This window comes from Schistocerca gregaria, chromosome 11 (genome assembly GCF_023897955.1).
Source record: "Schistocerca gregaria isolate iqSchGreg1 chromosome 11, iqSchGreg1.2, whole genome shotgun sequence".
In the NCBI taxonomy this organism is placed as follows: Eukaryota; Metazoa; Arthropoda; class Insecta; order Orthoptera; family Acrididae; genus Schistocerca; species Schistocerca gregaria.
In genome coordinates, this window is record NC_064930.1 from 60,863,505 (window position 1) to 60,880,626 (window position 17,122).

At 45.8% G+C, this 17,122-nt stretch overlaps 1 protein-coding gene across 1 annotated transcript in view; it reads right to left on the reverse strand.

Moving 5' to 3' along the window:
- The window catches only part of LOC126295079 (uncharacterized), a 173,043-nt gene extending 163,167 nt beyond the window's left edge, over positions 1-9,876 (reverse strand). Inside the window, exon 1 of the mRNA XM_049987326.1 lies at positions 9,708-9,876. Within this exon, the coding sequence (XP_049843283.1) occupies positions 9,708-9,867 (160 nt within the window). The 5' untranslated portion in view covers positions 9,868-9,876. The remainder of the gene's footprint in view (positions 1-9,707) is intronic.
- Between the last annotated feature and the right edge of the window lie 7,246 nt (positions 9,877-17,122).

Genomic DNA, 17,122 nt, shown 5'->3' on the forward strand with positions numbered 1-17,122 from the left:
ACCGTATCACGACATTGCTGCTCGCGTTGGTCGAGATCCAATGACTGTTAGCAGAATATGGAATCGGTGGGTTCCCAATGGCCTCATATCACTAGCAGTTAAGATGACAGGCATCTTATTCGCACGGCTATAACGGGTAGAGCAGCCACGTCTCGATCCCTGAGTCAACAGATGGGAACGTTTGCAAGACAACAACCATCTGCACGAACAGTTCGACGACGTTTGCAGCAGCACGGACTATCAGCTCGGAGACCGTGGCTGCGGTTGCCCTTGACGCTGCATCACAGACAGGAGCGCCTGCGATGGTGTACTCGACGACGAACCTGGCTGCACGAATGGCAAAACGTCATTTTTTCGGGTGAATCCAGGTTCTGTTTACAGCATCGTGATGGTCGCATCTGTGTTTGGCGACTTCGCGGCTAACGCACATTGGAAGCGTGTATTCGTGATCGCCATAGTGGCGTGTATCATACCGGCGTGATGGTATGGGGTGCCATTGGTTACACGTCTCGGTCACCTCTTGTTCGCATTGATGGCACTTTGAACAGTGGACGTTACATTTCAGGTGTGTTACGACCCGTGGCTCTACCCTTCATTCGATCCGTGCGAAACCCTACATTTCGGCAGGATAATGCACGACCGCATGTTGCAGGTCCTGTACGGGCCTTTTTGGATTCAGAAAATGTTTGACTGATGCCCTGGCCAGCACATTCTCCAGATCTCTACCCATTGAAAACGTCTGGCCAATGTTGACTGAGCAATTGGCTCGTCACAATACGCCAGTCACTATTCTTGGTGAACTGTGGTATCGTGTTGAAGCTGCATGGCCAAGCTGTACCTGTACACGCCATCCGAGCTGTTTGACTGAATGCCCAGGAGTATCGAGGTCGTTATAACAGCCAGAGGGGGTTGTTCTGGGTACTGATTGCTCAGGATCTAATCACTCTAATTGCGTGAAAATGTAATCACGTGTCACTTCTAGTGTAATATATTTATCTAATGAATACCCGTTTATCATCTCCATTTCTTCTTGATGTAGCAGTTTTAATGGCCAGTAGTGTACATAAACACCAGCGTGCTCTTGTGGAATTCAGTTATTCTGTGTTGGCCAGGGCAGCAGTCGAACATTTTCTGTATCCAGAAAGGCCCGTACAGGACCTGCAACATGCGGTCGTGCATTATCCTGCCGAAATGTAGGGTTTCGCACGGATCGAATGAAGGGTAGAGCCACGGGTCGTAACACACCTGAAATGTAACGTCCACTGTTCAAAGTGCCATCAATGCGAACAAGAGGTGACCGAGACGTGTAACCAATGGCACCCCATACCATCACGCCGGTATGATACACGCCACTATGGCGATCACGAATACACGCTTCCAATGTGCGTTAGCCGCGAAGTCGCCAAACACAGATGCGACCATCACGATGCTGTAAACAGAACCTGGATTCACCCGAAAAAATGACGTTTTGCCATTCGTGCAGCCAGGTTCGTCGTCGAGTACACCATCGCAGGCGCTCCTGTCTGTGATGCAGCGTCAAGGGCAACCGCAGCCACGGTCTCCGAGCTGATAGTCCGTGCTGCTGCAAACGTCGTCGAACTGTTCGTGCAGATGGTTGTTGTCTTGCAAATGCCCCATCTGTTGACTCAGGGATCGAGACGTGGCTGCACGATCCGTTACAGCCGTGCGGATAAGATGCCTGTCATCTCGACTGCTAGTGATACGAGGCCGTTGGGATCCAGCACAGCGTTCCGTATTACCCTCCTGAACCCACCGATTCCGTATTCTGCTAACAGCCATCGGATCTCGACCAACGCGAGCAGCAATATCGTGATACGGTAAACCGCAATCGAGATAGGCCACAATCCGACCTTTATCAAAGTCGGAAACGTGATGGTACTCATTTCTCCTACTTACACGTGGAATCACAACAACGTTTCACCAGGCAACGCCGGTCAACTGTGTATGAGAAATCGGTTGGATAGTTTCCTCATGTCAGCACGTTGTAGGTGTTGCCACCGGCGGCAACCTCGTGTGAATGCTCTGAAAAGCTAATCATTTGCATATCACAGCATCTTCTTCCTGTCGGTTAGATTTCGTGTGTGTAGCAGGTGAACTTCGTGGTGTAGCAATTTTAATGGCCAGTAGTGTGTTTAGCAGATGTCTACATGGTCACACACAGAACCATAGTGAGACTTTCAGCAGTTGTGTGTGGCAACAAGTACCAAAAACAGTGATTGTTGGAAGGAAGGCACTCAAAATAGGTGTGATGGATGCTGTCATCTGTTTCAATGGTGGTGCAGTTAGCAGGAGAAAAATAACGGACAAATTGGTCATCTAACCATGAAATAGTATGATAGTTTCTCCGACTGGCATACTTAGACAGCGAGTAGTTGAAGCTGAAAGGCTGCGGAGGGCACCACCGAAGAGTTCAAAGCAAGGAAAGGACTCCTGGAAAAGTGTAGAGGGTAAAGAAACAGCAGTCCAGCAAGAATATGCTGCTGGAATGTTCTGGAAGAGGCATTCGGTGAGTCAAAAGCACTGTGAACAGCGCTCATTTTCTCGAAACTACATTTTCCGAATTTTAGGTACATATTATAAAATGACTTTTATATTTAATAATAATAATAATAATAATATGAATATTTATAAATGTGTTTGGAGAGAGAGAGAGAGAGAGAGAGAGAGAGAGAGAGAGAGAGAGAGAGAGAGAGAGGTTGATTTTTGATTGAGATTTTTACGCTAAGTCGTAACTGGTACCTGAATTTTGGTTGCTGCCTCCTTGAATGATCAGCTTCTCCACCAGTTGGTGACGTATTACAATTTGGAGGGAGTTATTGTTCTTTAAGGTTTAAAATAAAACTGTGTTAGTTACTTGGCCGTATTGCTGACAGCTTTGAGCCCAAATTGTCGTAGCTTTTCATACGTAAGGGACCAGTGTTGTAAGTAAAAAAGATCAAACAGCTATCTGCTTTTCGTGAGAAAAGGAGATTGCTTGTCACACAGACTTCCTTCAGACTACAAGTCCTGCGGCGTCAAAATTGGTCAGTGGAGTTCAGCACCGTACTGTTGTACAAGAACAGAATCCAGTTACTGCAATCAAGAAATGATGACAGGTTGTTAGGTGAAACTTCCTGGCAGATTAAAACTGTGTGCCGGACCGAAACTCGAGGCAAAGGTCCCGAGTTCGAGTCTCGGTCCGCTACACAGTTTTAATCTGCCAGGAAGTTCCATATCAGCTCACACTCCGCAGCAGAGTGAAAATCTCATTCAGATTGTCAGGTATTGAATGAAAGCTATAGAGAATGCATTTCCTTCCCTGTATTTTAGTGATATTTGTACACTTATAGTTCTGTCTATTGATAGCCGGCGACGACAGTGAAGTTCGTCTCCCTTTCCAAAAACAAGATATTTCTATTCTTGACTTCCAGAAAATTTGTATACATAAACGTTTGGCAACTATTACACATACTTCACTCGGTTTTATCACTGAAGTAGCAATTTTCATTAAAGGTAATAATACGTTTAGAGCGACGGCCTTGCAACGCCCCCTCTTTCCACAAGATACAGATTAACAGTCCTCTTTTTTTAAATAAATCAATTGTCTTTTTTCTTTTTTTAGAGTCCATACTCAAAAGATTTACAACTACTATCGTTGCAGGGATTGCGCTCTAAAGAGTTTCTTACTGTCCCACTGCGCTTCACTTCAAGTACTTTTTGAATCACATTTACATTTACGATATTTGCATACATTACTGAGCTACTCAGAATAAAATCAGGCACAAATTAGTTTAAAAAAAGCAGTGAGGCACACATAACATTACAATATTTTTCCACTATGGTTTGAGCTATGTTCAGCAAATGTGTCCCAAGTGAAGAATGGTATGGTTCAAATGGCTCTGAGCACTATGGGAATCAACTGCTGAGGTCACCAGTCCCCTAGAACGTAGAACTACTTAAACCTAACTAACCTAAGGACATCACACACATCCATGCCCGATGCAGGATTCGAACCTGCGACCGCAGCAGCAGCGCGGCTCCGGACTGGAGCGCCTAGAACCGCACGGCCACCCCGGCCGGCGAAGAATGGTACAATATTGTATTATGCCTAATACGTTGTAGAAAATTTCTATGTTTGTCATTCCGCGTATAATTTTAGCGGTAATTTCTGAGCAAAATAATTATGTGGTACAATAAAGATTTTTCTGTTTCCTCAGGTGCACTACAAACTGTAGCGGGACTGAATGTCGCCGCGGTAGACACGTTCCCTCAGATAGAAATTATACCATAGCAGCGGTATGAGCGGTCGACGGCAGAGAGTAACTCTTTTTGTTTTCTATCCGTTTCTTTATTGTCTCTTGATAGCAGAAGCTTAAGGCAGACGTGTTCTGATTAAGACGTAAAAACTTATTAATGTGTAGACATTGTGGAAGTTGTTACGAAATTCGGAGGACGGAGAGAAGCAACCAAAATAAATTGCATTTAATATCACGACGGTTTCGGATACATTAGAAATTCCTGGGCAATGACACTTATTGCAAGATTTCGGAGCAGACTTTTCACGCAGAAATGAAGGAGATTTTTGAAGACCAGGACGCCGCACAAAAGAAGACAAGTTAACCTGGCAAAGGATAAACTCTTATCTAAGCCACTTCCCCCTGTCAGTTAAATTTTGTTATTCTCTATTCTCTTTCAATAATTTTGTAGTGGAAATTGGTTTAACTTTTGCTCAAAAACGCCACAAGGAGCACACTCACAATAGCTTTTCCGAATCACGAAATCCGATAGCTTTTTCTGTAACACGAAGTCCGATTTGCGTCTTTCCCTTTTTCACGATCATTAACGATTTTTTTTAAACCCCTTTTTAATTCACCATTTCTTCCCTCATTTCCGAATCATTTCTTTTCTCTTCTCGTTTTTTTCTATTAACCACTACAAAACTACAAAACGAGAGACATAATGTGTTTCTATGAATGTTGACAGCAGCCTGCCACAGTATGAATGCTGTTAAACTCATGATGCACCATAAAATAATACCAGAAATGAAACGAATGTTATAAAACCACCTCTACGTCTCTACATGACTACTCTGCAATTCACATTTAAGTGCTTGGCAGAGGGTTCATCGAACCACAATCATACTATCCCTCTACCATTCCACTCCCGAACAGCGCGCGGGAAAAACGAACACCTAAACCTTTCTGTTCGAGCTCTGATTTCTCGTATTTTATTTTGATGATCATTCCTACCTATGTAGGTTGGGCTCAACAAAATATTTTCGCATTCGGAAGAGAAAGTTGGTGACTGAAATTTCGTAAAAAGGTCTCGCCGCGACGAAAAACGTCTATGCTGTAATGACTTCCATCCCAACTCGTGTACCATATCTGCCACACCTATTAGAGAAAATGTTGAAATTGTTAAACTATGAGTGGCAATTTAGTAAATTTCCTTGTACAGCTTCAGTTAACATCATTCAGTGTTGGTACAAAACCGCAACTTCGTCCGCATTGCAGGACATCAACGTCCCCCCAAGGCAAATGCTGCGATGGTGCCTTTGAAAGGACACGACCGATTTCCTTCCCCATCCTCCCCTAATTCTAGCTTTTGTTGCATCACCAATGACGTTACCGACGACGGGACACTGAACACTGGTTTTCTCTGCCTCGTTCAGTAATTATACCTGAATGTTGGGGGTCGGAGGGGCTGTTTTTCTCTGCCTCGTGATGACTGGGTGTTGTGTGATGCCCTTAGCTTGGTTAGGTTTAAGTAGTTCTAAGTTCTAGGGGACTGATGACCTCAGATGGTAAGTCCCACAGCGCTCAGAGCCATTTTTTGACCCATCAGAGGGGCTGTTACTTATGCGGGGTCCAGCTCCCCCTCGTTACAGCTCGTCTCTAACGCTCGGTTTACACCAGCAAGTTACTGCAGCAATTTACTTGCGAGGAGGAACTTGCCGCGCGACTTGCGAGTGTAAAGTTATCGCCAAGTCGACTTGCGACCGTGGCAGTTTTATTGCGGAAGTGACTTGGTGCACGTTTTCCGCTTCCGGTGTGAACACCACGCAAGCAGTATCTGCAAGTAACTTGCAGCTTTTAGGATTTATTTCTGTTTAATGCAAGTAGGAGGCGCAAGTTACAGTAAGTATGTCGCCTGCATAACACTCATATTTAACATTTTTGTTAATGTGGTGACTTAATTTTATGCAACCATCTCACGTATTTTATGCAAACAAATTTCAGTAATGGAGGAGAAACGGGAATGGATGAAGCATGATAGAGAACATTTTATCGAAGCCGTGGAGAGCTACCCCGAAATATGCGACGTGCATAATCGAGACTTTAAGGATAGAGTGAAGAAGATGAGCGCATTAAATGAAATCTAGTCGATATTGGACACATCTGTGAAAGAAGTACAGAGATAGCATCATAACTTGAAGACACAACCCCTTCGCCACCTGCATCCACTCGCTTGTTGTTTCAGGAGTCTAAAAAAAGACGATGTGTAATTATTACATGTTCTATCCAAGAAGAATATAATAATTCCAATCCCAAAGAAATCAGGTGTTGACAGATGTGAAAATTACCGAACTATCAGTTTAATAAGTCACTGCTGCAAAATACTAACACGAATTCTTTACAGACGAATGGAAAAACTAGTTGAAGCCGACCTCGGGGAAGATCAGTTTGGATTCCATAGAAATGTTGGAACACATGAGGCAATACTGACCTTACGACTTATCTTAGATGAAAGATTAAAGAAAGGCAAACCTACGTTTCTAGAATTTGTGGCCTTAGAGAAAGCTTTTGACAATGTTGACAGGAATACTCTCTATCAAATTCTGAAGGTGGCAGGGGTAAAATATAGGGAGCGAAAGGCTATTTACAATTTCTACAGAAACCAGAGGGCAGTTACAAGAGTCGAGGGGCATGAAAGGGAAGCAGTGGTTGGGAAGGGAGTAAGACAGGGTAGTTGCCTGTCCACCATGTCATTCAATCTGTATATTGAGCAAGCAGTGAAGGAAACAAAACAAAAATTCGGAGTAGGAATTATAATCCATGGAGAAGAAATAAAAACTTTGAGGTTTGCCGATGACATTGTCATTCTGTCAGAGAGAGCAAAGGACTTGGAAGAGCAGTTGAACCGAATGGACAGTGTCTTGAAAGGAGGATATAAGATGAACATCAACCAAAGCAAAACGAGGATAATGGAGTGTAGTCGAGTTGAATTGAGTGATGCTGAGGGAGTTAGATTAGAAAATGAGACGCTTAAAGTAGTAAAGGAGTTTTGCTATTTGGGCAGCACAATAAATAACGATGGGAAAAGTAGATATAGAATGGAGACTGGAAATGGTAAGGAAAGCGTTTCTGAAGAAGAGAAATTTGTTAACATCGAGTACAGATTTCAGTGTCAGGAAGTCGTTTCTGAAAGTATTTGTATGGAGTGTAGCCACGTACGGAAGTGAAATGTGGACGATAAATAGTTTGGATAAGAAGAGAATGGAAGCTATCTAAAAGTGGTGCTACAGAAGAATGCTGAAGATTAGATGGGTAGATCACATAACTAATGAGGAAGTATTGAATAGGATTGGGGAGAAGAGAAGTTTGTGGCACAACTTGACCAGAAGAAGGGATCGGTTGGTAGGACATGTTCTCAGGCATCAAGGGATCACAAATTTAGCATTGGAGGGCAGCGTGGAGGGTAAAAATGGTAGAGCTAGACCAAGAGATGAATACACTAAGCAGATTCAGAAGGATGTAGGCTGCAGTAGGTACTGGGAGATGAAGAAGCTTGCACAGGATAGAGTAGCATGGAGAGCTGCATCAAACCAGTCTCAGGACTGAAGACCACAACAACAACTACAACAACATGTAATGTGAAGTTTGGCTACAATTATTTGCACTTGACAATCTTTTTGGTGTTGTATTACATGCAGTATTGCAGACTTAATCATGCAAGAAGCCACATAAGTTCACCTTTTACCTCATTTGTGTGACTTTGTTACTAATTTGTTGGAATGTTGGAGAACCTTAGTCCTTCTATCCTGTTACCTGACCCCAGGGCATAACTGTGTAATAGTGGCAGGGAGAAATTGTGTTAGCGGTGTACTGCAGCTGAAACCGTTTCACAGACTCGACCTACAGCAACAACAGTGGCCACTCGTCTTCCAGAGCTGTACCGACGAGGCCTTTACAGAACTGGCGACGAGGCTTTACAAAGCAGATTCTGGGTAGAACTTTACTATCGGGCTGAGATCATTTTACACTACCGCCCATTAAAATTGATACACCAAGAAGAAATGCAGATGATAAACTAGTGTTCATTGGGTAAATATATTACTAGAGCTCCCATGTGGTTACACTTTTACGCGATTTGGGTGCATAGATCCTGAGAAATCAGTACCCAGAACGACCACCTCTGGCAGTAATAACGGCCTTGATACGCCTGGGCATTGAGTCAGAGCTTGGATGGCGTGTACAGGTACAGCTGCCGATGCAGCTTCAACACGATACCACAGTTCATCAAGAGTAGTGACTGGCGTATTGTGATGAGCCAGTTGCTCGGCCACCATTGACCAGACGTTTTTAATTGGTGAGAGATCTGGAGAAAGTGCTGGCCAGGGAAACATTCGAACATTTTCTGTATCCAGACAGGCCCGTAGAGGACCTGCAGTATGCGGTCGTGCATTATCCTGCTGAAATGTACGTTTTCGCAGGGATCGAATGAAGAGTAGAGGCACAGGTCGTAACACATCTGAAATGTAACGTCCACTGTTCAAAGTGCCGTCAATGCGAACAAGAAGTGACCGAGACGTGTAACCAATGGCACCCCATAGTATCACAGCGGGTCATACGCCTGTATGGCGCTGAGGAATACACGCTTCCAATACGCGTTCACCGCGATGTTGCCAAACACGGATGCAACCATCGCGATGCTGTAAACATAAGCAGGATTCATCCGAAAAAATTACGTTTCGCCATTCGCGCACCCAGGTTCGTCGTCGAGTACACCATCGCAGGCGCTCCTGTCTGTGATGCAGCGTCAGGGGTAACCACAGCCATGGTATCCGAGCTGACAGTCATTGCTGCAGGAAACGTCGTCGAACTGTTCGTGCAGATGGTTGCTGTCTTGCAAACGTCCCCATCTGTTGACTCAGGGATCGAGACGTGGCTGCACGATCCGTTACAGCCGTGCGGATAAGATGCCTGTCATCTCGACTGCTAGTGATACGAGGCCGTTGGGATCCAGCACGGCGTTCCGTATTAGCCTCCTGCACCCACCGATTCCATATTCTGCTAACAGTCATTGGATCTACACCGCCGCGAGCAGCAATGTCGCTTTACGATAAACCGCAATCGCAATAGGCTACAATCCGACCTTTATCAAAGTCAGAAAGGTGACGGGACGCATTTCCCCTCCTTACACGAGGCACCACAACAACATTTAACCAGGCAACGCCGGTCAACTGCTACTTGTGTATGAGAAATCGGTTGGAAACTTTGCTCGTGTCAGCACGTTGTAGATGTCGCCACCGGCGGCAACCTCGTGTGAATGCTCTGAAAAGCTAATCATTTGCATATCACAGCATCTTCTTGCTGTCGCGTCTGTAGCAGGTTGCCATGGTGGTGTAGGATTTTTAATGGCCAGTAGTTTGTGTCGTTCCACAATCCAGAAGCGGTGACTCAGACCGCACAGCGTGAAGTACTTACGCGGGTATCGGCAGTAGCCCCACCACAGCCGCACCTCGCCGTAGCTGCCGCCGGGCGGCCCCGCGACGCGGCAGATGTGGTCGCAGACGCAGTCGAGCACCGAGGTGCCGTTTGCGGCCAGCAGGGCCAGCAGCGACGCGGCGGCGCCCGCTGGGTGCATGCCGGCTGTTCTGGCTCAGGCGCTGTTCTGGCTCAGGCGCAGAGCAGACGCTTCCCGCCGGATGAGCAGGCGGCGGCAAGTGGCTGGCGCAGCCGCGGTCCTCCCCGCCGAGGCGGGGCGACCAGCCGCCAGCACGCAACCGCCCACGTGAGCCACGAATTTTTACTGTGACAGTGACTTCCACTGACAAGGAGAGGTCGCGGCGTTTGGAACGCGGTCTTTACTGCAAACTTCGAACACTCCTAGTTCTCCACGAGGACAACAAAATGTGTGAGCAGCAGCGCGTACTTCTCAGGCGTTACTGAGAAAATCGCGAGATATTTTCGGTCTTAAAATATGCAGGGTGTTACAAAAAAGGCACGGCCAAACTTTCAGGAAACATTCCTCACACACAAAGAAAGAAAATATGTTAGGTGCACATGTGTCCGGAAACGCTTACTTTACATGTTAGAGCTCATTTTATGACTTCTCTTCAAATCACATTAATCGTGGAATGGAAACACACAGCAACCCACAACGTACCAGCGTGACTTCAAACAGTTTGCTTCTCCTCCCTCTTTTTTTAAATATTTTTTTTTTAATTGTTAAGTACCCTTCAGTGCATTCGAGCTTGTTGGATCAGTTCGAGTCTGTACACCGTGGAGTTCCAGCCTCTCACCGAGACGGAGCTGCAGACTTAGCCTCCAGCATATTGTGAGCATAGCGGACCTCAACGGCATTGAGGCTACGTTGACTACACAGAAGAGAGCTTGTGCCGCAGCACATGGAACCTTAACTTAAGCAGCTCTTTTTTTATGGATAAAGAACCCAGTTACTACGTGCAGTTTCTGTTATAGAATGAGGCCACCGGCCACCGACCATCATCCTTTCCTTGCTTCCCACGGTACAGCTCTACAGAGACAACGAGACGACATAAATGCGGCTAAGGAAAATACAGCAGCGGCGAATAGCGAGAGCAGGCGACGTGCCACACAGACCTCTCACACAACAGAAAACAGCAAAGAAATGGGTGTGAACCATGTTACAAGAAAGCAATTCGAGAGTCAAACCTTCCAAAATGGAACGCAAGAGTTGTAACGTGTGGTAGTTGGGTAGAACAGATAGGAGGTATTTACATCATCTGGCTGTCCCTTCCTCACACTTCACTGTTGCGAACAGAAATTAAACTGCAACACGGGCACAGATCTGAACTCAGCGGACAGACACACCCATGGCCAGATGGATGGACAGTTCACACATCTCCTCCTTCGCCATCCAACAACATAACCACGAATGCACTGTGTTTGCTCGAAGTTTTACTTCTCGAGTATGGACCGTTCTCTGTCGTGATTTTCCTTATTCATTTTTTTTATTTTTAATACTGTTAAGTACCCTTCCTTCCTGTTTTCATTCCCCACCTGTGTTGAGTTTTTGACGCGCTATCCACTGGTACGTTTCACCACTAGATCTCAAGGGGGTGCGATGGGGAGTTCCCCTTGTTAGTTGCCAATTCAGTATTAAAGAAGAGCAACACCAACAATCCGTCTTCAGGCCAGAAGTGGCCCATTGGGACCATCCGACCGCCGTGTCATCCTCATCTGAGGATGTGGATAAGAGGGGCGTGGGGTCAGCACGCCGCTCTCCCGGTCGTTACGATGGTTTTCTTTGACCGGAGCCGCTGCTGTTCGGTCGAGTAGCTCCTCAGTTGGCATCACGAGGCTGAGGGCACCCCGAAAAGTGGCAACAGCGCATGGCGGCCATTACGGTCACCCATCCAAGTGCCGGCCACACCCAGCAGCGCTTAACTTCGGTGATCAGACGGGAACCGGTGTATCCACTGCGGCAAGGCCGTTAAAGAAGAGCAAGCCTGCCGATTTTTGCATGAAGATGGTATCTGTTCTTCCGAACATGTCAGAAAGAACAGGTACCATCTTCATACACTTAAGGCTAACCGAGCATTCCTCTGTGCTGGATGCACACGCATTGCCCAAACTCTTACGGGACTCGGTAAGATTGTCTGCCATGAGTAATGAGTGTAGGGGCATTACGAATGTAGTGTGTGGACATTAAGATGGGAATGTGTGGGTCTCACGGGGAGCGTGCATGGGATAAATCATTGCAGTCGCTCTACCCTCTGTGCCCTCGGTGGCTCAGATGGATAGAGCGTCTGCCATGTAAGCAGGAGATCACTGGTCGAGTCCCGGCAGGGGCACACAGTTTCAGCTTTTCCCGTCGATGTATATCGACGCCTGCCGACAGCATAGGGTCTTGATTTAATTATCATTTCGTGCCGATTTTTGTATCGGAATGATAAATCAGCACTTCTGGAAATCATGTACGAGTGTCTTACAAGGGGAGGTCCGACAATTTTATTTGGCAATCTACAAATTTTTACTATCACAAACAATATAATATTCATAACGATCAACTAGTAAACGACCAAACGCATAAAGTGATACTGAAAATGTATGGTTGTCCGTGATTTGAGAAGTCCCTTACATTTGGAAGGAGCCCTGAACGACTTGTTACCTCCACGTTTTGACCGGCACAGACTGCTTTCGAAAGATGTAGAATTAATCGTCGCTTTCGACATTACAAGTTTCAGGATGGCATTTTTCGTAAAAACATGGAAAACACAAAGTTAAACGCCACCAGCTGAATAAATGCTATGTTCCCGCATACCGCAAGGTCTTTTGAGGTTTTCCTTGAAAAAAACAAATCTCACTAACATTTTCAAAAACCTCTCTTTTAGACGATAATTTGGAAGCAAGCCATGCATAACGCCGCATTTCCTTAAATGTCGGCGCTGATAATTGGTACCGCAGTATCGACTGTATTTTAATAGCGTCTTCAAGACAAGCAATTTATCGTTCTCTTTCGATTAAATACGAACAATTTTGAAGACACGAACAAGCATACATTTTCAGTATCACTTTATGCGTTTGGTCGTTTACTGGTCGATCGTTATGAATATGATATTATTTGTGATAATAAAAATTTGTAGACTGCCAAATAACACTGTAAATTTAATAAAAGTTCATCCGATTACACGTATTTTTCTCATTACATCAACTATAATATAAATAATAAAGAAAATGACTGTGTCAGAAATTAAAAAAAAAAAAAGAAACTGACGAGCAGGACTCGATTCAGCGACCCAGAGATTACGGGGCTTGAACGCTAAACACTTCTTTTTTTTTACAAAAACACGAGGGGTGAAAGGGGGGAATGGTATTTCTAGCACGATGCGGAAGGTATTTTTATTGTATTTTTAATTTTAATTTTTTACATTTTAATTTTTGTATTTATATAGATATGAATGTGCGAACAATCATAGTTAATCAAGCCTGGAAAAATAAAACAGAATGAAGACACCATCGAAGATATTAAACGTAAATAACATGAAAAAAAGCCAGCACTTCGTAGTTAGGCTTCCCAGCGACTCCGCCCACTGATAAAGATTGTACAATATATGATCGTTTGGAGTTCGTTCTGACCTGATCTGCCAGTGCCTGGAACATTCCAGCTACACGGCGGGCTGTGAAAGGTACTCCATAGGTAGTTTGCGAAGCATTGTCGATATCTGGTATGCCCGGAAATAGCATGATGTCTTTCTTGCAAATAGAGAAAGAAGCCAAGTAAATTCTTGTGTCGGTCACGACAGAGGTAATGGACCGCATGACCACGTATCCAGGTGACGGAGTTGGTTCGAGTCTTGGGGTAAAATGTCTCATCCGGAAACAATAATGTGCGTGCACGTATACAGGGTGTTACAAAAAGGTACGGCCAAACTTTCAGGAAACATTCCTGACACACAAAGAAAGAAAATATGTTATGTGGACATGTGTCCGGAAACGCTTACATTCCATGTTAGAGCCCATTTTATTACTGCTCTTCAAATCACTTTAATCGTGGAATGGAAACACACAGCAACAGAACGTACCAGCGTGACTTCAAACACTTTGTTACAGGAAATGTTCAAAATGTCCTCCGTTAGCGAGGATACATGCATCCACCCTCCGTCGCACGGAAATGCTGATGCACAGATGCAGCCCTGGAGAATGGCGTATTGTATCACAGCCGTCCACAATACGAGGACGAAGAGTCTCTACATTTGGTACCGGGGTTGTGTAGAGCTTTCAAATGCCCCCATAAATGAAAGTCAAGAGGGTTGAGGTCAGGAGAGCGTGGAGGCCATGGAATTGGTCCGCCTCTACCAATCCATCGCTCACCGAATCTGTTGTCGAGAAGCGTACGAACACTTGGACTGAAATATGCAGGAGCTCCATCGAGCATGTACCACATATTGCGTCCTACTTGTAAAGGCACGTGTTCTAGCAGCACAGGTAGAGTATCCCGTATGAAATCGTGCTACATTGAGCGTAGGTAGAAGAACATGGGGCCCAATCGAGACATCACCAACAATGCCTGCCCAAACGTTCACAGAAAATCTGTGTTGATGACGTGACTGCACAATTGCGTGCGGATTCTCGTCAGCCCACACATGTCGATTGTGAAAATTTATAATTTGATCACGTTGGAATGAAGCCTCATCTGTAAAGAGAACATTTGCACTGAAATGAGGATTGACACATTGTCAGATGAACCATTCGCAGAAGTGTACCCGTGGAGGCCAATCAGCTGCTGATAGTGCCTGCACACGCTGTACACGGTACGGAAACAACTGGTTCTCCCGTAACACTCTCCATACAGTGACGTGGTCAACGTTACCTTGTACAGCAGCAACTTCTCTGACGCTGACATTACAGTTATCGCCAACTGGACGAAGAATTGCGTCGTCCATTGCAGGTGTCCTCGTCGATCTAGGTCTTCTCCAGTCGCGAGTCATAGGCTGGAATATTCCGTGCTCCCTAAAACGCCGATCAATTGCTTCGAACGTCTTCTAGACCGATGATCTCCTGCTTACATGGCAGACCCTCTATCCATCTCAGCCACCGAGGGCACAGGCGGTAGAGCGACTGCAGGGATTTATCCCATGCACGGTCCCCGTGAGACCCATACATTCCCAACTTAATGTCCACACACTGCATTCCTAGTGCCCCAGCCCATTACACTCATTACTCACGACAGACAATCTTACAGAGTCCCATAAGAGTTTGGGCAATGTGTGTGCATCCAGCACAGAAGAATGGTCGGTTAGCCTTCAGTGCATGACGATGGTACCTGTTGTTTCTGACATGTTCGGAAGAACAGATACCATCTTCATGCAAAAATCGGCAGGCTTGCTCTTCTTTAACGGCCTTGCCGCAGTGGATACACCGGTTCCCGTCACATCACCGAAGTTAAGCGCTGTCGGGCGTGGCCGGCACTTGGGTGAGTGACCATCATGGCCGCCATGCGCTGTTGCCACTTTTCGGGGTGCCCTGAGCCTCGTGATGCCAACTGAGGAGCTACTCGACCGAACAGTAGCGGCTCCGATCAAAGAAAACCATTGTCAGGAGACCGGCGTGCTGACCCCACGCCCCTATCCACATCCTCAGATGAGGATGACACGGCGGTCGGATGGTCGCAATGGGCCACTTCTGGCCTGAAGACGGAGTGTTGGTGTTGCTCTTCTTTAATACTGAATTGGCAACTAACAAGGGGAACTCCCCATCGCAACCCCTTGAGATCTAGTGGTGAAACGTCCCAGTGGATAGCGCGTCAAAACCTCAACACAGATGGGGAATGAAAACAGGAAGGAAGGGTACTTAACAGTATTAAAAATAAAAAAATGAATAAGCAAAATCACGACAGAGAACGGTCCATACTCGAGACGTAAAACTTCGAGCAAACACAATGAATTCGTGGTTATGTTGTTGGATGGCGAAGGAGAAGATGTGTGAACTGTCCATCCATCTGGCCATGGGTGTGTCTGTCCGCTGAGTTCAGATCTGTGCCTGTGTTGCAGTTTAATTTCTGTTCGCAACAGTGAAGTGTGAGGAAGGGACAGCCAGATGTACGTACCTCCTGTTTGTTCTACCCAACTACCACACGTTACAACTCTTGCGTTCCATTTTGGAAGGTTTGACTCTCGAATTCCTTTGTTGTAACATAGTTCACACCCATTTCTTAGCTGTTTTCTGTTGTGTGAGAGGTCTGTGTGGCACGTCGCCTGCTCTCGCTATTCGCCGCTGCTGTATTTTCCTTAGCCGCATTTATGTCGTCTCATTGTCTCTGTAGAGCTGTACCGTGGAAAGCAAGGAAAGGATGGTGGTCGGTGGCCGGTGGCCTCGTTCTATAACAGAAACTGCACGTAGTTAGTAACTGGGTTCGTTATCCATAAAAAAAGAGCTGCTTAACTTAAGGTTCCATGTGCTGCGGCACAAGCTCTCTTCTGTGTAGTCAACGTAGCCTCAATGCCGTTGAGGTCCGCTACGCTCACAATATGCTGGAGGCTAAGTCTGCGGCTCCGTCTTGGTGAGAGACTAGAATTCCACAGTGTACAGACTCGAACAAACTGATCCAACAAGCTCGAATGAACTGGCTAAATTGACTGGCCCACGGCGGCGATCCTAAATACTGGCGGCTGAGAGGGTGTTGGCGGCGCATTTCCAGCGAGTCTTGCCGTTGGCCTCTACTGATAATCTCGTAACCTCTATTCCACACGGTGTTCTGGCGCCAGCGTACATCACCTCAAGCACATCTACCGGTTTATCAAAAAGTCAGTATAAATTTGAAAACTGAACAAATCACGGAATAATGTATATACAGAGCTACAAATTGACACAAATGCCTGGAATGACACGGGGTTCTCTTAGAACCAAAAAATACAAGAGTTCAAAAAAGGTCCGACAGATGGCGCTTGATCTGATCAGAATGGCAATAATTAGGTAACAAAAGCAAAGATGATGTTCTTTACAGGAAATGCTCAATATGCCCACCATCATTCCTCAGCAATAGCTGTAGTCGAGGAATAATGTTGTGAACAGCACTGTAAAACATGTCCGGAGTTACGGTGAGGCATTGGCGTCGGATGTTGTCTTTCAGCATACCTAGAGAAAAAAATGGTTCAAATGGCTCCGAGCACTATGGGACTTAACATCTATGGTCATCAGTCCCCTAGAACTTAGAACTATTTAAACCTAACTAAGCTAAGGACAGCACACAACACTTAGCCATCACGAGGCAGAGAAAATCCCTGACCCTGCCGGGAATCGAACTCGGGAACCCGGGCGCGGGAAGGAGAATGCTACCGCACGACCACGAGATGCGGGCATACCTAGAGATGTCGGTCGATCACGATACACTTGCGACTTCAGGTAACCCCAAAGCC